Source organism: Podarcis erhardii (assembly GCF_964252035.2).
Source record: "Podarcis erhardii genome assembly, chromosome: 1".
NCBI lineage: Eukaryota > Metazoa > Chordata > Lepidosauria > Squamata > Lacertidae > Podarcis > Podarcis erhardii.
Window position 1 is genome coordinate 16,068,277 of NC_138497.1, and position 26,086 is coordinate 16,094,362.

Genomic DNA, 26,086 nt, shown 5'->3' on the forward strand with positions numbered 1-26,086 from the left:
TGTCTGCACCAACTTAGAATCATAGAATCATAGAATCATAGAGTTGGAAGAGACCACAAGGGCCATCGAGTCCAACCCCCTGCCAAGCAGGAAACACCATCAGAGCATAGAAACTTCTCACAGTTAGTGGAACCTGGGGTTCTAGCAAAACCAAGCTTGAAAGCAGTGCCCACTGGCCTGAAGTCTGCCTGGCACTTGCTTGGAAAGCTTCAAGGGGGAGTATAACGAGGGGAAGGGAAGGCCTAACCATGATAACTAAATAGAACCTCCAGCTTCAGAGGCAACAGACCTCTGAAAATCAGGTGTTAGAGTACTGTTTCTCACACAAATGCTGTTGTACTACAACTCCCATCATACCCAGCTCCAGGACCAGCTGTCATGGATGATGCAGATAGTTCCAAAGCAGTTTATACAACAACCAATAAAGCAATCCATCCACCAAAACAATACGGGAGTGTTAAGACAAAACAAAAACCACAAGTAAATACTTAAGCTCCATAAAAATAGGCATGATGCAACTTCTGTAAGATGCCTGCTGAATCAGAGGAGAGCCTCCCTCAGTCCAACCTGGAGATGCTGAGAAATGAATTTGTGATGTTCTGCATGCTAGCCAGACACTCAAACTTGCAAGTTTCTCCCTACAACTACTACCTTTATGAAAGAGTAAATCGAGGAGTAACAAAACACATGGGGACGCAGGTGGTGCTGTGGTTTAAACCACAGAACCTAGGGCTTGCCGATCAAGGTCGACGGTTTGAATCCCTGCGACGGGGTGAGCTCCTGTTGCTCTGTCCCAGCTCCCGCCCACCTAGCAGTACGAAAGCACGTCAAAGTGCAATTAGATAAATAGGTACCGCTCCAGCGGGAAGGTAAACGGCGTTTCCGTGTGCTGCTCTGGTTCGCCAGAAGCAGCTTAGTCATGCTGGACACATGACTCGGAAGCTGTCTGCAGACAAACGCCAGCTCCCTCGGCCTATAGAGCGAGATGAGCGCGCAACCGCAGAGTTGTCCGCAACTGGACCTAACAGTCAGGGGTACCTTTACCTTTACCAAAACACACTACTCTCTCACACTTTTATTATCTAAAGAGAACTTGTCCTCCGCTGTCTGGTGGTTTCTAAGAATTCCACAGCAGCCCTGACCAATACATATAAGACAAAGATCAGACAAATATTTCAACTCAGGCGCCCAATTTCAATAGGCAGGTGGCTTAGAAGTTTTATGGGGCCGTACCAGCAAGCTAGGCAATGTCCCACCTTTGAAATGTGACCGTAATGTTGCGCTTTAAGGACTACCCAACGGTTTTAGTCTTTTGTCATCTGAAGAGAAGTTATTATCTGGCAATGAGCAGCTGTCCGCCTCACAGCACCTTAGCAAAAAAGTTTTGGGAAGTGGCTTCCAAGGGTGGAGACACACAAACACACTCACACACTTGCTAAACACATGCAGGAATGGGGCACAGGGGAGGGATTTACAAGGAATGAATATATCGGACTCTCCCCTGCAAACACCTTCTCTAATCGCAGAAACGATAAATACAGTAAGGGATACGTGGGCAAAGAAATCAAGCCATCTCTCCCAGTCACTGATTCTTTCCTGCAAATGTGTCCCCCCCCCATATTAACATTGCAAAAGAGCCAGTGCAGGTGTAGTAGTTAAGAGTACAGGACCACAAATTGGGGGAGGGATCTGGGTTCAGGTCCTCACTCATCCATAAAGCTCCCAGGGCCAGTCATTGGTCGTGTTTAGGCGTAACCAGAAGCCACAATGTGCATAAACTGGAGAATACAGCTCCAGGCTCCAGCTGCGCTCCTCCCTTAAGTCCACTGGGGAGTAAACCACACAGGAGCTAGCTTGGAATTACAGCCCACACGATTCTCTCTGAACAAACCATGATACACGGAGCCATGGTTTGTTACTGCTGGCTTACCCTTCCCCTGTAGCACCTAAAGTAGCAGGAGTAGAAACTGTATATTTTGCTCTGGGTGTGATCCGCAGTTACACCCCCTCTCCCTGGCCATGTCCTTTACCTTTTCCTGGCTTTGCACCCTCTTTTGAGTATTTTTGCTCAGCAGGATGCTTTCAGAACAGCAAACACAGAGGCACTGTATTATTATCCAAGTGCACTTTCGGGGAGGGGGGATACTATTGCTCAGATTACAGTGGTGCCTCGCAAGACGAAAATAATCCGTTCCGCAAGTCTCTTCGTCTAGCGGTTTTTTCGTCTTGCGAAGCATCCCTATTAGCGGATTAGCGCTATTAGCGGCTTAGCGCTATTAGCGGCTTAGCGCTATTAGCGGCTTAGCGGCCATTAGCGGCTTAGAAAAAGGGGGGGGACTCGCAAGACTCGCAAGACGTTTTCGTCTTGCGAAGCAAGCCCATAGGGAAATTCGTCTTGCGAAGCACCTCGAAAAACGGAAAACCCTTTCGTGTAGCGGGTTTTTCGTCTTGCGAGGCATTCGTCTTGCGGGGCACCACTGTACATGCCTTGCGTGCAGGAAGACGCAGGTTCGATCCTGGCCATCTCCAGTTAGAGTAATCAGGTAGCAGGGTGTAGAAAATTGTTGCTGTTAATGATGCAGAAAGATATTAAGAGCGTGGGTCATTTTGCAAAAAAAAAAGGGGCTTTTGCTAGAAGAACTGGTGGTGTAAAAAAATCTGCCATATATGTCATTAAATTCCTCAGATGGTCTCATTACTGAAGACTCTCCAAATTCTCTTCTAATTTCACTTCAGGCAATTATTTGGTTATTATTTAAATCTGTATACCACCCTTCATCCATAAATCTCAGGGTGCTTCACAACATAAAATTACGATATTAAAAAACCCAAATACATAATAAAAATGAGACCAAAAAGAAACCAGTAACACACACACACACACACACACACACACACACACCCTCCCACAAAACATTTAAAAGGGCATCAGGTATCAATCAATCAGCCAAAGACCTGGTTAAAAAAAAAGGAATGTTTTCACCTGTCACCTAAAGGTGTATAATGAAGGTATCGAATCAGCCTTGCTGTGGAGGGCATTACACAAATGGGGAGCCACTGCAGAAAAGGCCTGTTCTCATGTTGCCACCCTCCAGACCTCTTGCAGAAGTGCCACACAAAAGAAGGGCCTCAGGTGATGATCGTACAGTCCGGGGCAGTTTAGATACCTTGAGGTATTGTGGTCTTCAGCCGTTTAAGAGGAAAGATGCCTTTGAGATGTTGGTACTGTCAAAACAGACCACAGTGGGCAACATGGGACAGTCTGGCCCAATATAAAGTCTGCTTTCCATTTGTTACGAACCTGCCCCCTCTCTGCTGCACACAACCGCAGACCTCATGGGTACAAGCAGGTGCACTACCTATTAAAAAGGTAAAGTTAGGACCCCTGACCATTAGGTCCAGTCGTGACAGACTCTGGGGCTGCGGCGATCATCTCGCTTTATTGGCCGAGGGAGCCGGCGTACAGCTTCCGGGTCATGTGGCCAGCAGGACTAAGCCGCTTCTGGCAAACCAAAGCAGGGCACGGAAACGCCGTTTACCTTCCCGCCAGAGCGGTACCTATTTATCTACTTGCACTTTGACATGCTTTCGAACTGCTAGGTTGGCAGGAGCTGGGACCGAGCAACAGGAGCTCACCCCGTCACGGGGATTCAACTGCCGACCTTCTGATCGACAAGTCCTAGGCTCTGTGATTTAACCCACAGAGCCACCCGCGTCCCTCGTATAGGGCAGTATATAAATTCATAATAATAATAATAATAATAATAATAGCACCATGCTCTACCGACTGAGCCATTGTTCACAAACCTGGGTCCCCAGCTGTTGTTGGACTACAACTCCCATCATCCTTGACCACTGCTCCTGCTAGCTAAGTACTCTCTGCACTGACTGGCAGCAGCTCTCCAGGGATTCGGAAAGGGGTTTCTCCCAGCTTGCTTGGAAAGGCCCAGGGCCTTTAGTTATTGCATTTATATCCCACCTTCCTCTCCAGGAGAGATTTGAGGGGGTCCTCCCCTCTCCCCACAACATCCCTGCGAGGCAGGCCAAGCTGAGAGGCGGCATGAGTAGGCCAAGGTAGCTATCTGGTGTAGCAATGTTTCCCACAGCCTGTCCGGTATCTCGTCCAACCCAACCCCCAGCCATGCCAAATGCTTCTGTTTGGAGCAACGCCAGCACCAGCCACTCCTTGCATGCTGAATAAAGGTGACTAAAGAGTTGGGAGAAGTTTGGCAGGGAGTGGGAGAGGGAAGGAAGAAAGGCCTCCCTTCTCTGAGGGGCAAAGGGGATAGAGAGGAGGTGCTGAAGGAAATTAGAAAGTGAGACAAATTGCTAATATGTATGATAAGAACCACGATAATAAATAAGAAGGGTGAGAAAGGAAAGCTGTGAGAGGAGGAAGAAGTGAAAGCAAAAGGCACAGAAAGGAGGGAGCGTGTGTGAGGGGGGAAATAAGGTACAAGTTGAAGGTGAGAGGGAGGAAATTACAGGAGATGGGTAAAAACATGCCTAAGAGCCATGTGGGGTTAAGGACAGGAAAAAATATGAAAGAAAATGCCAATTCCACTTAGAGCGTCTAGATGAGCAGATTTCACCTAGAATGGGGAGGCTGTGGTATTACCACCAAAGCAAATGTCTGTTCTTTGCTTAAGGAAAGCTAAAATACGGAACTCCTTGCCACAAGGAAAATGCTGTGGGAAACAATTCAGTAATCACCAACCGTGGATTAGGTATATCAGAAGGAAATGATGTCAGCTGATTATGCCAAACTCTGCCACCATCTTGTGGTTGGCTTTGCTTTGCCCGTTCATCAGTTGCATTGTGTGGGCCTTGTTAATTTTCAGGTGTCTCCAACTGGACCCAGGGGGCTGAAAGTTTTGAGAATCTCCATGGTACACTTCACTTCCTATGTTAGTACAGTGGTACCTCAGGTTACATACACTTCAGGTTACATACGCTTCAGGTTACAAACTCCGCTAACCCAGAAATAGTGCTTCAGGTTAAGAACTTTGCTTCAGGATGAGAACAGAAATCGAACTCTGGCGGCACAGCAGCAGCAGGAGGAGGCCCCATTAGCTAAAGTGGTGCTTCAGGTTAAGAACAGTTTCAGGTTAAATACGGACCTCCAGAACGAATTAAGTACTTAACCTGAGGTACCACTGTACTAGATTTGAAAAGGAGATTTTAAAAAATGAAGGTAAACTCCCATCATTCACTTGGTCTTTACTCGACACAGCCAGGAGATAAGGCAGCTGTTGCGCTAAGATGTCAAATCATTAGAACGAAAGACTGCCTTTTATAATCTTGTAAACTCCTTCCCACTCCTTAGAAAAAGTACAAGGGTATTTAAAAGAACTATTTGAGTGAGACAAAGTGCTAAGTCCCTGCAATTATGTCACACTGGCTTGTCGTGACAAAAATGCACCCCCGCCCCCAAAATGGGATAAAACAAAGAGAAAGAAAACCCAGCGAACTTTTTCTGAAAATTAAATGTGACCAGTTTTTGTGGCTGTTTGTCTCTTTGATTCACCACTTGGGTGTCTGACGCTATGGATACTTTCAAAGGATCCCTTAACAATAACCTCACCAACACGCCCCCCTTCTTTTGTTTTTTCAGATTTTGTTTAATTAGTTACTCAATCCATATTCTGTTTCCTATTTCAACAGCAAGCAATTTATAAATCCCAACAAAAAGGAATCAAGGTCAGAAACACAATACGTATCCACATAGTAACTATCTTAAATAAATAAGCAAATCTCTCTTAATTATGTATGTTAGAAATAAAGCAATGCCGAGGCACCAGATGGCTTCACGGTTTTCCCCACATTGTGATTTTTGCAAAGCGCACACACACATACATCATTATGAAAACAATATCATGATATGGACTTCAAACCGGTTTGGGGCGATATATCACCCAGCCCTATACAATACACATTACATATTTATCTACATGCTTCACCACAAATAATATTCTACCATGTTGGGAGTGGTACATGCAAAAGCCACACATTTACTCCAATGCATCTGGCCGTTAACCAGAATGTTGGTGGTTCAAGCCCACCCAGGGACAGCTGTGGGCAAGATTCCTGCACCTAGATGACCCTCGTCGACCTTCCCAACTCTACAGAGCTCTATGATTTCATGAAGTGCTGTTATAGGCTGAGTTAATTCCCCACCCACCCCTTTCTCTCTGTGCTTGGCTAGCCAATTACTTCAATGATGACTTCACTGAATGCTTGTTTGTGTGTTACGAATTGTGTATTTGTGGGAGATCTTCTGTCATCTACTTGTTTTGCTCTTACATTTGCTGTGAACCAAATATGTAGGTTTATCATACTTTTCCGGGTATAAGACTATGTTTTTTTACTCTAAAATACTGTTCAAAATCTGGGCTCGTCTTATACACGGATAGTATCTCCTCCCCCCCCCCATTTTCTTAAATCAGAGTCCCAAAAAATAGGGGGCGTCTTATACATGGGGGCATCTTATAGACGGAAAAACACGGTATTTGCTCAGAGTTTGCATTGTTTCTTTGATATGGAAAGTCTTAATAAAACTGTTCTTAAAAACTGTGTCTGTGTCTGTGTGTGTGTGGTGGTTGTTGTTGTTTAAGTCAATTCATATCCTTCCCATTGCCCAGACTCAGGGTTTGGATTTTATACAGTGGTACCTCTGGTTATGAGCTTAATTCGTTCTGGAGGTCTGTTCTTAACCTGAAACTGTTCTTAACCTGAGGTACCACTTTAGCTAATGGGGCCTCCCCCTGCCTCCAAGCAATTTCTGTTCTCATCCTGAAGTAAAGTTCTTAACCCGAGGTACTACTTCCGGGTTAGCGGAGTCTGTAACCTGAAGTGTTTGTAACCTGAGGTACCACTGTATAGTAAATGTGTTGCTTTTTGTGTAAGCCCTGATTCTTTCCTAGCTGGCGCTGCAAATTCCTTCCCCCAATCCTAGAACAGTAACAAGTGGAAAGGGGGAACCGCCACTCAATATGATCTCTCTTTCACTCTTTGTCTTCACTTCCTGTAAAAGTGGCTTCTCCGAAGATGTTTACAGACTTCGCGACCCAGACTGCAGACAATCCATTTTCCGGATTTCCTAGCAGTCAGGGCTCATTCAAACACACAAGCAGTAAAAATCACCTGCTCGTGCCTCACATTGCATTGCAGGGGGTTGGACTAGATGCCTCTCACGGTCCCTTCCAACTCTACAATTCTATGAAAATGCTCTAGTGCTGCGTTAGCAAGCAAGGCCTAAGTTGTTGTTATTATATGTATTAAAAGTGGAAGTTCATTTTTTAACCCCATACCTGGCTACTAAATTGCAGCCCAAACAGGAAAGTATTGCAGAGCTTCCAAAAGTTATCAAGGCTCAGAATAACCCTAATTGCCTGCAGGGAAGGAAAGGAACAAGCAAGCTGTTGTATGGTACTCTTCTCAGTCCATGCTAACTATTGGAGTTCGTCCAGAGGTAGCTGGACAGGGTTTCCTTGTTTATTTTATTACATTTTTATGATTATCCTGCCCTCGGCTCCAAGGAGATTGGAATGAGGTACCAAATTCCTCCATACACTGCCATCTTTAACCTCAAAACAACCCTGTGAGGTAGATTCGTCTGAGAGGCAAGGTACTAGCCTCAAAATCACCTTGTGAGCTTCATGACTGAAGTGAGGATTTGAACCCTATTCTCATTGGTTGGCTCTGGCCATTGCACTACACTATCTCTCCCTCTTTGTTATCTTTATGCTATTCCCCATCTCAAGAGAATATACATGATTTCAGACGCAGGCCCTTCTTCGAACAGTGCCTTGTGTCTTTGTAGCCAGGTAAGTATCTGAGGTGGGGAGGTCAAATAAATCACGGTTACGGAAAGGTTTTGAGTTCACATGGCTAAAACACACCAAGATTCATAAGTCAACAACAAACCATTGTTTCAGACTGTGGTTCGTTGCCAGTAAACAAACTATAGTTAAGCTGCTGGACTGAGTTCACGCACAACACAAAGTCATGGTTTAATAAACCATGGTTTAGTGTTAGGGACAACGAGGCGGTTGGATTATTTACACAGCTGAGCAGTTGCCTAAAAATGAAAATATCTGAACAAAAGTTTGCTTGGTTTTATAGCAGCCTCTGCCAACCTGGTGCCCAACCAAAATACAGTTTGGAATGAGAACATTGGGCAAAAGATTGGACTAGATGACCCTTGTGGTCCCTTCCAACTCTATAATTCTATCATCATCATTATTATTATTATTATTACTGAAACATCATCACAACAAATGTCCCCAAAGCAACTCTTTGTAGCTACCCAAGCAGCAAAATTAAGGACTGGGAGTTTCCAAGCTAGAGGCAAGTCAATCAAATACAGATGGAGAAATAAGGATTCTTATTTCTTATGTCCACCGTGAAAGAAATCCTAACAAAATCAAAAGCTTTTAAAAGCAATTGTTGCTTCGGCAATACCCCACATGTGCCCACTCAACCGCTTACATGATTCCACAGTTGCAAGAAACACATCTTTTGCTGTGGCAAAAGACATTGGAACTCTCTACCCATTGATAACAAGCAGATGCCGTCACTAAACTGCTGTTGGGTGTCTGCTAAAAGCTTTTTTTGTTCCAGCAGCCCTACCCAGGCATGTAATTTTAACAGGTATAACTGTTTTAAAATTACTTGATTTCATTTTTTATTTTTTATGTAACTCCTTCTTAATTGGTATTTTAAATGAACCGACTGCCTTGTAAACCACTTAACAGGGTTGTGTTTTGTTTTTGTTTTTTTGCAGTAAATGGCATATAATTTTGTTAAATAATAAATTCCAAGACTAGCAGCAGAGAACCCCTACTCATTGTCTAGCTGATAAGACCCATATCCTTTTCCTTATTTCCTTAGAAAGGTATACCTCACACCAAGCCTACTATATCTCTGGCATTTAAATGGCAGCAAAGCTACAGACCTTTCTGCTGATTTTACTCGGCACCGTTAGCAAAATGTGCAAATCAGACCCCATACACTGTCTGGAATTTTTATTTAATGCAAATCAATTATTACCAATGCACACCTTGCAGACAGGCCATATCTGTGTGCTTTACTCTGGATTTCACACAGACTTTAACATTTAGATGTGGGGAGGGTGCCAAGCCCTTGCTTGCCTCTACTCAGTTCATGGAGTCACAGAGAACAAAGAACCTCACCACAGGCCACTGCTTTTATCTTGGATACATTTTGGGCTCTGCACAGAATTATGACAGGCCTCCAGCTACCTTGGCAATTTCATGGGCTTTAGGTCCTCGCTGTAGAGGGAGACTCTAATTCAGTGGTGCAACATCCACTATGGCTCCAAGAGCGATCTCCAGGTAAGGGCCCAGGTAAGGTCAGGAGGGACCCCTGCCTGAAACTTTGGAGACGCACTGCTTGCCAATCTAAAAGGTAAAGGTAAAGGGACCCCTGACCATTAGGTCCAGTCGTGACCGACTCTGGGGTTGCGGTGCTCATCTCGCTTTATTGGCTGAGGGAGCCGGAGTACAGCTTCCGGGTCATGTGGCCAGCATGACTAAGCCACTTCTGGCAAACCGGAGCAGCACACGGAAACGTGGTTTACCTTCCCGCCAGAGTGGTACCTATTTATCTACTTGCACTCTGATGTGCTTTTGAACTGCTAGGTGGGCAGGAGCAAGGACCGAGCAACAGGAGCTCACCCCGTCGCGGGGATTCGAACAGCCGACCTTCTGATCGGCAAGTCCTAGGCTCTGTGGTTTAACCCACAGCGCCACCCACGTTCCTATGCTTGCCAATCTAGACAATAATAAATTAGATGGGCCAATGGCAGTATAAGGCAGCTTCCTCGTGGCTTTGCTTTACATACAGTCAGGCCAGGTGAGACAAGCAGCTGATCCAAGAAACTGCAAAGGATCCCAGCTTCTTTTTCCAACCCTAGTACCTCTGTACTTCTTGACCAGTCATCCCATAAAAACATGGAGACATTTGGACGCAACCAGTGTTCGAAATTCCCCAGGCGCCAGACACATTTTGCAACTGGTGTAAATTCCACTACATCGAGATCCCCGGGTTCCAGGTTGCTGACTGACATCTCCATCTGGCTGGCCCCTCCAGCTTTCTTAAGCAGGTAAGGAGAAGAACTTATTTACTGAATGTATATCCCAGCTTTATATCCATGGAGTACATGGTTCACCCTCCCCCCTCAGTTAATCCTTACAATGACCCTGTAAGGTAGGTTAAGAGGCTGTGACTGATTCCAAGGTCACCCAAGCTTCATGACCGAGTGGGGATTTGAACCCTGACCTCCCAAGCCCTAGTCAGACACTCTAACCCAGGCATAGGCAAACTCGGCCCTCTAGATGTTTTGGGACTATCATCCCTGACCACTGGTCCTGTTAGCTAGGGATCATGGGAGTTGTCGTCGCAAAACATCTGGAGGGCAGAGTTTGCCTATGCCTACTCTAACCACTAGACCACACTGGCTTCCTAAAGCATGGCTGTTATGAGGCAGCTATATGAATAAAGTAGGTAAATAAATAGGCGGGGAAGCAAAACGTCCCTCAGAAAAGGATCTGAAATGTTTTCCTTGAAGACTGAATTTGTTTTATTCCAGATTGTTTTATTTGATGTTTTAATGTGTTATACACCACTTTGAGGGTTTTTTCTTTAAAAGTGGTAGTAGTAGAAGAAGAAGAAGAAGAAGAAGATGATGATGATTCACACAGAAAATGTGCCTAGACATTCTGTTGTGGTGACCGTAACCTAGGTTTAAGGTGCCATTTGATTATATATCTGAGTTTCTAACACTAGTCTCATCTGAGACAAGTTTAAAAAACAGATGTAACCAAATCACGTCTCCAGATAGGCCTGCCGAAACACAGAAAAGTTTTTGGCAGGTGGCTAAAAGGATACAATGATGGTGCCGACCTAATGTCAATAGGCAGGGAATTCCAAAGATCAGGTGACACCACACTAAAGGAATCACAGAATTGTAGAGTTGGAAGGGACCCGGAGAGGACCATCTAGGTCAGAGGTCAGCAACCTTTTTCAGCCAAGGGCCGGTCCACCGTCCCTCAGATCATGTGATGGGCCGGACTATATTTTGAAAAAAAAATAAATGAAGGAATTCCTATGCCCCACAAACAACCCAAAGATGCATTTTAAATAAAAGCACACATTCTACTCATGTAAAAACACCAGGCAGGCCCTACAAACAACACAGAGATGCCTTTAAATAAAAGGACACATTCTACTCATGTAAAAAACACGCTGATTCCTGGACCATCCGCAGGCTGGATTGAGAAGGCGATTGGGCCGCATCCAGCCCCCGGGCCTTAGGTTGCCTAACCCTGATCTAAGTCAACCCCCTGCAATGCAGGAATATGCCACTGTAAATGACTCCTTACAATGTGAAATGAACATTGTGTGGCCCTTGTATAAGTGCAAGTTCCACAGATCAAAGCGATTGGTTGGGTTAAGATTTTAGCTGAATCGCCCCTGCCCACAGAACCCCCTATGCCTGCACAAGGTCAAATAACTATTACACACCATTAGAATAGCTAAAATGGTACACTTGGGTCAAGCAAGCACATAGCGAATACTTTAGGTGTGCATCAACCTTACTGATTTAAGCCGACACTGAATAACTAACCCTAACCAGGTATCATTTAAGCTACTAACACCAAATACGCGTCCTGTCGTTCTGCCTAATATTGAAACCATCAGACAGCTAAAATAAATAGTCATAAAAAGTTAAAAGGCAGGACAGGAAGAGCACCCCTAATTCTAGATACCCACAGCACCAAATTTTTAGGCACTTGGGAGGCAGAATACAGAAGGTATTTTCAATACCAATTTCCTTAGGAGGAGGAAGAAATACCAATTTCTTCTAGGAGAGGTTTAAACATTTTACTTACCCCCCCCCCCAAAAAAATGCTGACGTTCAAGAACTAGTTGACAAGAACACTTCTGGGAAAGATTAACCTGACAAACTTGACATCACTGACATTTGTGTAAGTTAAAGCAATACCTTGGTGATAAGCTCCATCAAGTAATTTGACAGGTCTTTACCCCAGTTAGTAGAGAGCATCATTAAGAAGGAGTTTTTTAGTTCATAAAAAGGTAGTATGCATGACTCTCAATTGATGGAAGCCCAAGTGGGGGGGGGGAGCGGAGCTAGCCTTCCACACAACCTGGTCCTATCCAAAGTTTTTTGGGATGTTACTCTCATCAGCTGCAGACAACATCTGGAGGACACCAGGCTTTTGTAAATGTGGGGAAGGGCGACAGGGAGATTAAAAAAAATGTGATGATCTTTGCGGAAAGTAAATTAAGGTTCTCACTTGGTTAGTGTGTGGTGCTAATAACACCAAGGTCATGGGTTCGATTCCTTTACAGGACAGCAGCATACTGCACAGGGTTGGGCTAGATCAGACATGGCCAAACTTGGCCCTCCAGCTGTTTTGGGACTGCAATTCCCATCATCCCTGACCACTGGTCCTGTTAGCTAGGGATGATGGGAGTTGTAGTCCCAAAACAGCTAGAGGGCCAAGTTTGGCCATGTCTGGGCTAGATGATCCTCAGGGTCCCTTCCAATTCTATAATTCTGTACATGCAATCCCATTTACAACAGCCAAGTATCCAAATTCCTAACAAGTTAGAATTTACCTAAGAGGAGCCCTGTGGAATAACGCCAAAGGTCCCCAAATCCAACATCCTGTTTTCAGAGAGGGCCAACCAGCTGCCATGGGGAAGCCTACAGCCAGGACCTTGAGTGTAACCCCATCTTATTTTCCAAGCAACAAAATATCCCATCTCTCTTTTAAAAAATGTGGAAGCTTTAAGACTGATGGGAGTTCAGTGGGTATATGTTTTCCCACCCCCAACAGTGCACACATAAGAGGGCCTATTCCAGCAATAAATTCACAGTTAGTTCTCCATGAAACTCTCAAACCCAGAAAAAATAGTTGTATTATTGCAGCACAGGAACAACTTCCACGTGGCCTAGCCATATCTGCAGAAAGGAGATACATGAGACGAATGGATTGCCTGGAGAATAACGGCGCCATTTGCCACGTCACACGGATGCAACGTAAAAATGGTCCCCATGCAACCTGTCTGACAGCTGAAGTGGCCAGTCCAATTTGGAGCAACAAGATGACCAAAATATAATAACCACACTACAAAACTCAATCTAGTTTGAGGGAGCCCTCCCCAAAAAGAAGCTTGTGGATTATAGTTCTGCAAGAGGAACATGCTGCTCAGACGCATCTCAGCACCTCCACCTAAGATTGCTTCTAATCAGCTCATGAAAATATTCAGTAACAAGTTTATTGCAGCAGGAAACAACCTACTACAGTCATACCTCGGGTTACAGATGCGTCAAGTTGCATTTCTTCGGGTTACAGACGCGCCGAAACCCGGAAGTACCGGAACGGGTTACCTCTGGGCTTTGGCAGTCGTGCATGCACAGAAGCACTAAATTGCACTTTGCACATGCACAGAAGCGCCAAATCGCAACCCACGCGTGCGCAGACGCGGCACTGCAGGTTGTGAACGCTGCGGGTTGAGAACATGCCTCCCACACAGATCACGTCCACAACCCGAGCGTCCTCCGTACTTCAGAAGCAATTGGAGCCAACCAGTGGCCACAAAAGTTAAAACACAACGCCAGATTTAATTTTCAGCATATAATGGTTGGACCACTGTAACCTACATAACCGGGGCAGAAGGCGTTGGGAGAGGTGGGGGAGGGAAGAGTACAAAAGGATCAAATTAGGCAAGACTTTGAGAGGTCCTTGATTGGATCTCCTGCAGGTATTTGGTTTTCTTTAAAGGTTAAAAGAAATGTAGGGAAGTAAATCTAATCAGGGCTGCGGTGCAGGAGAACAGCCAACAGACACAAAAACCTTTACAAGCCAAGACCCCTCCCCAGTGCGGAAACTCATTGCCCAAAGGAGAAAACATGCAAATTTACACATCCCTGTGTGCCTTCTACCTGCCCCCTACAAATAGCAGCAATTTTGATCACGAAAATACACCTGGGAAAGAGGATGAGAGCTTTTCCAGCTCATGGGCCCAATTCAGACACTCACCCTCTTCAACTTGGGGGGGGGGGAAGGAGGGGCAGGAAATCTCCTCTGGATTTTGGCCCTGCCTTCATCCAAGAAGCACTTCCTACATGGGGAGTGTCCTACTGTGGGAATCCCCTTTGATGTTAATTGTGTGTGACAAAGACACATGAACCTGGTGCTGCCATATGTATAGCCAGCTGCTCCACACACACACACACATGTACACATGGAAAACCAGATGTGTGCGCATGCAACACATGGTCACGGTCTAGGGAGGGATTCATGCAACACTAAACAAGCATATACAAGGCATAAAAAGCTTAGATCAGGGCAAGTGTAGTTTAGAGCAGGGTGTTCCAACACACAAATGCGGCCCTCCAAGCCTTTTTGGGCGGCCCTTGGCAAGCCTAGTTAGCACTTTTCCAGGGTTGGGAAGGAGGTGGGAGGACTGCAGGACTTGCCAGCCGTGTTAAGAAACTGGGAAAGAAAAGCTAGGAGCCAAATGGCTTCTGGGACCTGGGTTGTGGGTGCCAAAACAGAATGCCTAGTGGCAGAACTTTTTAGTTGTTATTATTTTGAAAAGTATGAATTAACACACAATACACATAAGTTAATTCACATTGTTAATGTTTTTTAGCAGAAATTTGTTAATACATGTTTAATTTGGTGTTTACATCAAAATATATTAGGACCGTACAGTTTTCAAAACACTCTACTCTTTATTGTTAAACTCTTTAACGTATTGTCTATCCTTAACGTATACTTCAAGGCTTCGAAGCACAGACATTTCAGTAATCCTTTAGTGTCAGCCAGGCACAAAAAAATTGGCACCCCCCCCCCGACTTTTGGAGGTCCTCACAAATGGAGAATCTTTAGGCGCAAAACGCGCCTGGCGCCCTGCTAATTTCGAACCCTAGCCTGGAACCTACTTCCCAAAGCCCAGAGTCTTGTTAGTGGGCTTTGGGTTGGGAAGGCAGTGTAAGGGCTGGGGGCGTGTGTCAATTTTTGGCCTCAACCCCACACACACACACACACACGTGACAAGGCACTGTCACATTCTGTGTTGAAGTACTTTTGAGGCCCAGGTGCGATGAGAGGTTGAGCCGCCCCAGTTCAGAATGTCAACAAACCCAGGTTCAAAATCCTGTCCAACCATGAATGGGTGACCTTGGGCCAGTCACCATCTCTCAACCTAAGATTTCTCACATGGTTGTTGAGAGACAAAAGGGGGGTGAAGAGAGAGCGAGGAGAAAGACCGTTTCCCTTGAACTTAAGATAGACTATGAATGTAAAAAAAATGTAAAAAAAAAACAAACCCACCACACAAAATGATTTCATTATATTTCCTCCCGCCCCCAATGTTTCACAGGGTCCTTCACATTAATATAGTACATTTAAGTGTTTTTGAGTGTTATACAGCACTTTTGAATCACACGTTGTCAGCAATACTCAACACAACCCAGTAAGGTAGGTGGGCATTTTTCATAAAATCATAGAATCATAATGTTGGAAGGGGCCCCAAGGGTCATCTAGTCCAACCCCCCCAGCCCACAGTTGTCCCTGGATGGGTTTGAACCACCAACCTTCTGGTGAACAGCCAGACGAAATGACCTTCTCATATTTAAGTTTTAAGATTAACATTCTTTGAAACCAAATAAATTCCCATGAATCCACCGAACCAGTTGTGTTTACTTCTGAATAAGTATGCATAGGATCAAGTGTTTGGCAAGTTTGTGGCTGGGGCAACTTAAACTTAAAGCGACTTAACTTTCCAAACTTTTTATGTCAGTGGCACACTTTTTACATATGCATCATTTCACAACACAGTAATTCAGTTTTGCATCATTTCGCGCCACAGTAATTCAGTTTTACTAGCAAACCAGAGATTAAACTAACCCTTTTCCAGCCCCGGGAGGAGAGCGGGAAGCGTTCGCATGACACACCTACACACTGTAGCCGACACACGAACGTTGGAACTCAGCAAAGTAAAATTCAATAATGCAAAAGTTTTGCATTTGGGCAAAACAGAAATCAAATGGCAATGCCTGCCAGTAACGCATGCGAAAAGGAGCTTGCGATTGCAACTGATCACAAACGGAAATGTGAGTCCGTGGTGTGATGCAGCGGCAAAAAAGGCCAAGGCAGTTTGAAGCTGTTATTCATAGAGCCATAGTTTCCGAGGGCCAGATTCAAGTACTCCGTTCCACTAGCAGCAGCCAGCAGAACTGAACTCACAGTAGCACATCCGGGCTTTCCTCTACCTCCATGAATCTGGGAGAACATCAAGTACAGTGCATTTTGAGGAAAGGGGGGTGGAGAGATCATTTCACTGTTTTGACAGAGAGACCTCGCTTGAAATGCACCCCCAAGTGCGCAAGAAGTAATAGCTGCACTTTATTCCAAGTACCACATCCAGTTCTGGCCTCCGCACTTAGGAAAAAAAGAACAGGTTCAGAAGAGGACACGACGAGCATGGCCAGTGGTATGGAAAACATGTCTTAAGAGGAAAGGATGGAGGGAGCTGAGTTATGTTTAGCCCGAATACGGAAAGATCAAGGTGGAAGACACACTCTTCAGATATCTGAAGAGCTGCCACACAGAGGGGAAGAAAGAGAAGCTTTAATGGGAGATTTCGGATGCAAAAAAATTAAAAGAGGAGGAATCTCTTGATGGCACAAGCGGCTCAACAAGGTCACCCGTATGAACTAGGACTACAAACAGATGGTTGGACAGCCGCCCCCCTGAGGATGCTCTGCCCCTGGGACTTTTGCACTGAGGAAGGGGGTGACTACATGGCCTGCAGGAACTCCTCCAGCTCTCCCGATTCTTAAAACAGGGGCATCCTAAGTCCCGGCCCTGCCCAACTACACCAGCCCTACAAATCTGCGAGCGCTATCACAAATTACGACAGTCAGCAAACTAGGGGGGAAATCAATTATCCGGAGTTCCGCCGGGTCGTGCTAAAAAAAAAAAAAGAAATCTCATACTTTTCAAAGGGGGGGGGGGGGAGGCCGGGCGCTCTTTTTCGTTGGGCTTATTATTTTTGAAAAGTCCAGAAACAAAGGATTCAATCAAGTTAGCTACATGCTAGAGTCAGTTCTTGTGTTAAGACCGAGACAGTGGGGGGTAGCAGGGTGGGGCAGGGATTGGGGTGGGGGGGTTGTTGTCGTTGTTTTGCTTCTTTTACAGGAAGACAGCATCAAGCTATAGTTGCAACTGGGAGCCTTTCCGTTTCAAAACTAAGGAAGTAAAGGCTGTAGCATGGCTCCTGACAAACACACATTAAAAATAATAAATTATCTGCCTTACAGGAAACCTTGAATTCCTTTGTTTGCCCAGGTTTCTCTCCCCCCCCCCAACCCCTTCAATTTTAAATTAAGAGTAGGGGAAACTGAAGGAGAGATTAAGTAGACAGAGAGCATTGGGGAACTAGCTTTTTCTTCCTCCTCCTCCCACTCCCAAGAACAGAAACAGTTGATTACAATAAATGTGCACATCCTAAATAAAGGAACAAAGCTGTTTTGTTCTCCACTCCCAAAAACCCTACACCATATATCCACGTAAAGAGAGATTATTATTTTTTAAAAGGGGGGGGAGCAAACACTCCCCTTTCGCCATCTCTCGCTGGACAAATCTGTTGTTCTGCTTGACACCCAGTCTATAAAGCGCCCCCTGGAAAGACTTCTGTTGTTTTTATTAACTGGATTTCTTTTCTTCCCTGTCTCTCTCTCTTTTTGTCCTCTACTCCACTCGTCCCTAAAAATCCGTCATTAAAAGAAGTAGGAGATTCCTGCTCTCCTCCGCACCTCTCTGGACAACCTAACCAACGCGAACCGCTCATTTAATAACAATAATTGTAAAAGTAATTGGATTTAGGTCAATTGCATGTGAAATAATTGGTAGTGGGGGGGGGGAGAGAGAGAGAGAGGTTGCGGGGAGGAGTCTAAAGGAGTCGACTGGCACCGGATTTTCATAAAGGGCAGGTTCCTTTCCCCCCCCCCTCCGCCAATGTGAAGTATGAAAATAGTAACCACACCTGCAAAGCACAGAAATGGGGGGGGGGAGGAGAGGAGAGAATATTAATCTTTTCTCCTCCCTGAAAAATCCACTTTATTTTTCTAAAAGGAAGAAAAAAAGAAAGGGGGAAAAGAAGAGATAATAAAGAATGGATTTGTGGGAAGATTTTCGAAGAAGTAAAAAACCCATAATATATCCTCCCCCCCCCTTTTTATCATCAAGTGTGGTGGCACGTTTCCCAAGCACGTTTCTCTGCTTTTCCAAACCCCCCCTTCCCTTGCTGTTCCTTCCTTGGACAGCAGGGTAAACACAGAGGGGAAGGGGCAAAAGTTGTCATCTTCCTGCTTCTTGAAAAGGGTGGGGAAAACAACAACACTTTTTTAAAAAAATAATAATACTACTTTTTATAACAAAAGGAAGGAAAAGCCCTTTCACCCTTGCGCTCGCAATCTCGCACACAAAATGACTTTAGCCATTCCCCAATCCATTACACGTTTTACTTGGGAGGAAGCACCACGGAATTTACTTCCTAGCAAAAAAAAAAGGGAAAAAAAAGCAGGCACCAGATCAGATCCTTTCCCCCCCTTCCAAATGGCGAAGGATTAGCGGGGGGGGGGGGTTATGCAGAGACAGAGAGAGGCAGACCTCGGATCAGCCACGCTCAGAGCAACCCCGATTGGAATTAATGGCCACCCATGACTACCCACTTGGGCCCATGCACTCCAACGGGCCTACTCCCGAGTAGGACTTCCTCAAAACTACTCGCGGCTCTTCCAGAAGAGACGCCCCCCCCCCCAAAAAAGGCACGCAGGATCCACGGAAAATGACTCACCAGGGTCGAAGTCGGGAACGACGGCTTGGTATTGGGGTCCCACTCTCATGCCTCCTCCTCCTGATGTGGAAACAAGCAACAAGAATAAAAAAAAAATGCTTGCCATGCCCGTATTCTCAAAAGTCTGCAAGCTTTTTGGGTGGGGGACAAACTCTGCTCGATTTCTTTCCTTGCTTCCCTCCACCCCCGCTGCTGATTTAAAAATAAGAATGCTTGCTTTACAAAAACCATGCGCCTATTTCCAGAAGTCTGCAGAGTTTCCTCCCCAACCCCCTTCTCAATTTTCTCTCCATCCCTTCCTTCCCCCCCCACCCCCCAATATCCTCGGGAGACTCACCATGCTCCTCATCGCTGGAAGACCCCGAGCTGCCCTCTTCCCAAGAGTTGGCGGCGCTGCTGCCATTGCCATTGGGCGCCGCCGATGCCGCCGATGCCAAACTTTTACTATTATTCCCATTGTTGGCGCTGCCGGCTGCGACGGAGGCAGAGGCGCCCTGAGATGCAGCGCCGCTCGCCTGGCTGCTGGCATTATTGTTCCTGCCCCTTCTTTTGCCGGAGATCTCCGGGCCCTTCTCTATCATGGCTGGCATTGGGGGTTGGGGGGGGTGGGGAGGCAAAAAAAATAAATAACTAGGAAAGAAGAGGAGGAGGAGTGTGAAGGGTGGTTGGGGGGGGTGGGAGAGATAGAGAGAAGGTGAAAAGGAAAGAGTCAGAATTTAGAGGGAGGAGAGAAGGGGGGAATAGCAGAAGACGAGCTTGCTGCTTTCTTTTATTTTTCCTCCCCCCTTTTTTTTTTGCAAAGAAAGGGGAGGGGAAGCAAGCTGCAATTGCAAAGCTTTTCCCCAGAGGCTGCTTTTATTGCAATCTCCCTTCTCTCCTCTCCCCTTCCTTCAAAGAAGAAGGGGGGAAATTCCTTGCAATGAGAGGAAGCCTCGAACTTTGAAGCTCATCCCCTCCTCTCTCTCTCTCTCTCTCTCTCTCTCCTTGCACTTCCCTGCACTGGGACTAGTCACTGTCAACCTGAGCTGCTAGCCTCCCCGCGAGCCGGCCCCCCTGCGCAGCCCATTGGCCGCCCACACATTTTGGGAAGCCTCCCCGCCACGCCATTGGCTCCGCCGAGCCGCCCGTCAAAGCCGGTCCGGAGCTTCCGTTTGCTCAGGTTAGGTGGAGAAGGCGGGGGGGGGGGAGAGAGAGCGTTCCCTTTGCAATCTCTGCGCCCAGTGAGGCAAGGCTCGTTGCAAGGCTACACTGTGTCTTGACTGAAGCGAAAAGAGGAAAAGAAAGATTGCAATTAAAAAAAAAAAAAAATTAAAAAGGGGAGTTTGGGGGCAGCGTTGGCAAATGCACTCTAGCCATGCTCAGGGGAACAGGGAGCTTGGATACAAAATAGAAGAGGGTGGCGTAGCCGCAGCAAAAAAAAAAAAAAAAAAAAAAAGCGAGTTGCAAGCAATTTCTCTCTCGTGCTCACATATATTTCCCACCCCCCCCCACCTCCGCACCCATCAGAAGGGAGACGAGTAGCTTGGGACTATTTTTTCTCCCCCTCCTCCTCTTTGGCGGAAGGTTACTGGTGACACGCTGAACAGTTTGAATGGAATCTCCATACAAAGAAACTAAGATAATACTACGAAGTCGCTCGCTGTGGGGCGACGGATGCCCTCGCCCCACTCGCGCGCGTGGAAAGATGTTCTTGCATTGTTTCCTCCCCCCCCCCTTTTTCTCTCTTTTTTTTCAAATGCCCAAAACCTTTCTCTTGCGTGTAAAGTGGGAGCTATTGCTTCTTTACAGAGAAAGGCGGGGTGCGCGGATAGGCAAAGTCATCTAAATTGCTGGAGTTGTGTGGTTTTTTTCCCCCTTTAAAAAGAAAAAAAGCAAATTGCTTCTCCTGTCTGGTGGCGTGGAGTTGAGAGAGAGAAATACACAGAACCTTCCACCTTATTATAAATGAAGGCAACTTTCCCCTGCACATTTCCACACGAGGCAGAGAAGAAGAAGAGGAAGAAGGGAGATAGGGTTCTTTCTTTCTTTCTTTCTTTCTTTCTTTCTTTCTTTCTTTCTTTCTTTCTTTTTGCAATGGTACTGCAGAACAAATATTCAGGGGAAGAAAGAGAAGGAGAAAGGAAACCCTGGAGGAGGTTTCAAATGCCTGGGGTGGGGTGGAAGAGAAAGAGAGAGAACCCTCAAAATAATGTACCCGTCCAATCCACCCACTGGGCAAAGGGAGACATCGAAGGCCAATGGCATATTTTCCAAAGCTGTCTTAACATTTGATTCCAAAGTGAAAGAGGCTTCGCTCTCTTCCTTGCGTCTCTCTACGCCCCCCCCCGCAAAAAACCTGTCTTTCCTTTCCCTCCCCTTCCAAAAAGAAAAGAGGAGGAAGGAAGGGGGGGGTGAAGGCTCAGGGAAAGAATTTGTCAACATCTGACAATTTTTTCCACACGGGGGAAGGAGGAAAAAAGAGAGAGAGGCAGCCTTGAAGGGCTGAAGTTTCTGTATGTGATGGCCTTTGTTTGGCTCCTCAAAGGCCTTTGGGAAGGAAAATAAACAGCACACAAAATATCGTTGATACCCAGGCTGTGAGCCCCCCCGCCCCCCCAGCAAAGAGCAAAACCTAAAAGGCAGGTGAAATTTTATAGTGCAAAACCAAGGGGGTGGCTGCTTTTAAAAATACAGTATATATATGAAAAATCGTGATATGAAATAGAAGAACTCCAAGCCTCACTTGTCCGGCAAATATGAACCTGCCTGCCAGCTGGAATCTGCCTCCACAGCCTTCCCCAACCTGGTGCTCCCTAGATGCTTTGAGCTACAACCTGCATTACTGTAGCTAGAGGGCACTGATAGGATCTGTTGTTCATAATATCCAGAGGGCACCAGGTTGGGGAACCTCTGGGAGAGGGCCAAATGCAGCCTTCCAGGAACTTTACCCAGCCTTTTTCCGCCTTTCTGGCTCTGCTTTGCGCTCCAAATGTTTCTGTCCTTGAAATCTTGCATATCCGGATGGAGGATAGAGAAGGGTATAGAATCACAGAAATGTAAGAGTTGAGAGGGACACCAAGGGTCATCTAGTCCAACCCGCTGCAATGCAGGAAACTCAGTGGAAGCATCTCTGACAGATGTGAGTGTGTCCCAGTGCCTGCTGGGAAATGGTAATATTTGCATTTGTTGCTCCGCCCACTTTTGCCTCTGGCCCCGCCCACCTCTATCATGTGGCTCTTGGAAAGCTGCCAGGAAGGGGATGTGTTGAAGAAAGCTTCCCATCCCTCCTGGAGACAGAGCCTTTCCTGTTGCAAAACTCTCTGAGGGATAGCTCAGCGTGAGGCTCTTAATCTCAAGGTTGTGGGTTCGAGCCCCACACTGGGAGAAAGATTCCTACATTGCAGGGGGTTGGACTGGAACTGGCCGATCCTTGTGGTCCTCATAAAACTGTGGTACAGTTTTATGCTTCTCTGCTACACAGGTACACCAGGGCCCTTCTTAGCTACAGCACCAACTCTGCCCTGCTGTCTGTGCCTCCAATGTGTGGCATAATTGTTGTTGTGTTGGACTAGGACCTGGGAGACCAGGGTTCAAATGCTCTACTCAGATATGAGGCTCACTGGGTTGACCTTGGGCCAGTCACCTACCTCACAGGGTTGTTGTGAGAATGAAATGGGGAGGAGGAGAACCATGGGCGCCACCTTGAGATCCCTGAAAGGTAAAGGGACCCCTGACCATTAGGTCCAGTCGTGACCAACTCTGGGGCCGCGGCGCTCATCTCGCTTTATTGGCCGAGGGAGCCGGCGTACAGCTTCCGGGTCATGTGGCCAGCATGACCAAGCCGCTTCTGGCGAACTAGAGCAGCGCACGGAAACTCCATTTACCTTTCCACCAGAGCGGTACCTATTTATCTACTTGCACTTTGACGGGCTTTCGAACTGCTAGGTGGGCAGGAGCTGGGACCGAGCAACGGGAGCTCACCCCGTCACGGGGATTCGAACCTCCGACCGTCTGATCAGCAAGTCCTAGGCTCTGTGGTTTAACCCACAGCGCTACCCGCGTCCCATCCCTGAAAGGTAATGGTGGCATATAAATGTAGTAAATAAATAAAATAAATAATAACTTTTAATAAGGGTCGAGACACATTTAATTGCCTTCTGCTGTTCTGATTCGTTCTTAGCCAGCCGGTTTTAGTGTTCTGTCTAATGCTCTGATGATTTTTATGGTAGCCGTCTTTTTTGTTTTAAGCTACTTACTGTATGCTGGTTTCAGGGCAACTGGCAATAAGGCAGAACAGAAATCTTAACAAATAAGAAAATAAATTAAGCCACTGAAGCACCCTACTTCATGTTGACTCAGAAGTAAGGCCCACTTTGAGTGCAATGTAGCTGACTTGCCAACTGTGTTATGCTGTCAGGATGTGTTTAACACTCATCTATCTGCCCAGGCATTTCCAGGCCATTAATATTGGATAGGAAGCACAGAGCAGCACCTACAGTGGATGTGATTGTGAATTTTGGTGTTTTTTGGTTTGGGTTTTTTTCTGGTATGGTTTTTACCGAATTGCACATTAGAGTTTTTATTGAATTGTGCATTATAATGGTTTTTATTGAACTGCACCTTTAGCTTAGCATTTGCACCTAACGCTGGGACGCAGGTGGCGCTGTGGGTCAGTGGTTCGAATCCCCGCGATGGGGTGAGCTCCCGTTGCTCGGTCCCTGCTCCTGCCAACCCAGCAGTTCAAAAGCATGTCAAAGTGCAAGTAGATAAATAGGTACCACTCCGGCAGGAAGGTAAACACCGTTTCCGTGCACTGCTCTGGTTCGCCAGAAGCGGCTTAGTCATGCTGGCCACATGACCCAGAAGCTGTACGCTGGCTCCCTCGGCCAATAAAGTGAGTTGAGCGCTGCAACCCCAGAGTCTGGACCTACTGGTCAGGAGTCCCTTTACCTTTACACCTAACGCTAAGCTAAACTATGGTTTAATGCAAACACGCAAGTGTGAGGATTCCTGGAGAGCTCACAGCTGCTGCTTTACGTTTGCCACAGTCCTGCCGCAGTACTACCAAGCCATGATTTGGCTTAGCTAGTTGTCTGAACCCGGGTTCGAAGCTTCTCTTGCTCCTTACAGATTGTGAGCTGTAACCAAGGTTTGTCCTTGGGTGTATAGCTTGTGGTTTGTCTGGAGGAGACAAACCATAAGTCCGGGTTTGGTCAACATGTAAAACCAAACCATGGCTTAGCTCATAGCAGCAGGAAGATTAGGGAGAGGGATTGCAGCAGTCACCCTCCCCTCTCTGGGATGCCTCATACTTGTATATTTGCAATGCTTTGGCAAAGCACGATGTATGAACCAGGTCATTGTCTCTGTACACTGCAGTGTCATTTTTTAAAATACAAAGTGGTATATAAGTGTTTAAAAAAATAATAAATGCCTGTTATCAGGATTGCAAGCCATAGTTTGCAGGATCATCCGCAGGAGTGCTGTTCATCACTCCCTGGGCTGCCAAGGCTCATTCGGACAGCGACAAGAAAAGGGAGACTTTAGTGTCATCGGTCCAGTCTTCTGGAATACGCTGCCAGTAGAGATTGAGTCGGGGCCCTTCTATCTCAGCTTTCAAGTGCCTGCTGAATACTTTTTCTATTCCCCCAGGTTTATGCAGGCAATCAAGAATACACAGAATTGTAGAGCTGGAAGGGACCACAAGGGTCATCTAGTCCAACCCCCTGCAATGCAGGAATCTTCTGCCCAACATGGGGCTTGAAGCCACAACCCTGAGATTAAGAGTCTCATGATGTACCGAATTAGTTCTCATAAGAGTTAGCTGTCCTCTGATTTAAAAATAATAATAATAATATGTTTTTAATTGCATTGATTTTGTGCATAGCTTTTGTAAGCTGCTTTCATATTTTTTATGAAAAAGGGTATAGAACTATATATATATATATATATGAGAAAAGTAACTATCAATCTACTTCGTCATGCGTCTTTCAGGACGTTTTATTACTCTCTCCCATTAATAAAATATAATAATAATAATAATAATAATAATAATAATAATAATAATAATATACTTTATTATTTTTACCCTGCCCATCTGGCTGGGCCTCCACAGCCACTCTGGGTGGCTCCCAACATCATCATCATCATCATCATGTGATAAAACATCAAACATTAAAAACTTTCCTAAACAGCGCTGCCTTCAGATATCTTCTAAAAGTCAGGTAGTTGTTTATTTCTTTGACATCTGATGGGAGGGCATTCCATGGGGCAGGCGCCACTACCGAGAAGGCCCTCTGCCTGGTTCCCTGTAACCTCACTTCTCACAGGGAGGGAACCGCCAGAAGGCCCTCGGTGCTGGATCTCCGTGTCTGGGTTGAATGATGGGGGTGGAGATGCTCATTCAGGTATACAGGACCAAGGTCGTTTAGGGTTTTAAAGGTTAGCACCAACACTTTGGTGACCTTGTATACCTGAGCACATGTGTGGTGTCGGAAGGAAGCTTCATGGATGGAAAACTGATCTAGGGGTTGGGAGACCCAGATGCAAATGGCCACTCGGCGATGCATCTTGTTATGGTGACTCACCATAGCCCTATTTGGGCATTCCGTTTGCACACAAGGAAGAATCAAAGAATTGCAGAGTTGGAAGGGACCTTGAGTGTCATCTAGTTCTCAGGAATTGCAGCTAAAAAATCCCATCCACACTCGTATGTTTAAAAAACTTTCACTGAAGAACAGTCCACCGCCTTCCAGTGCCGAATTACCACATAGGCAGAGCAGGTACTGGCCTATAGGGCCCCATGCCTTTTAGGGGCCCGGCAACAACAGATCAAAATAATATTAATATTAATTAATTAAGTGGCAGAGAGACATCTCTAAATTTGTCTGGCAGGGCAAAAAGCCCAGAATTAAATTTAAGATATTAACTGATGCGAAAGAAAGAGGGGGCTTTGCCCTGCCAGACCTAAAGTTGTACTATGAGGCCGCAGCTTTCTGCTGGCTAAAAGATTGGCTACTTCTCGAAGACACTGATGTACTGGATCTGGAAGGCTTTAACAATGCTTTTGGTTGGCATGCATACTTATGGTATGACAAGGTTAAGATCAATAAGGCCTTTAAGAACCATATTGTCAGAAAAGCAGTGTTTAATGTCTGGACAAAATATAAAGACTTATTGGAAAACA

At 45.9% G+C, this 26,086-nt stretch overlaps 1 protein-coding gene across 2 annotated transcripts in view; it reads right to left on the minus strand.

Annotated features, from left to right (window-relative positions):
* The window catches only part of RCOR1 (REST corepressor 1), a 149,110-nt gene extending 129,190 nt beyond the window's left edge, over nt 1-19,920 (minus strand). Inside the window, exons 1-2 of one of the 2 annotated variants that reach the window (XM_081863225.1) lie at nt 19,259-19,920; nt 18,922-18,981 (exon numbers count right to left, since the gene is read on the minus strand). In XM_081863225.1, the coding sequence (XP_081719351.1) occupies nt 18,922-18,981; nt 19,259-19,511 (313 nt within the window). In that variant the 5' untranslated portion in view covers nt 19,512-19,920. The remainder of the gene's footprint in view (nt 1-18,921; nt 18,982-19,258) is intronic. The other variant, XM_081863224.1, reaches the window with a different exon arrangement.
* Between the last annotated feature and the right edge of the window lie 6,166 nt (nt 19,921-26,086).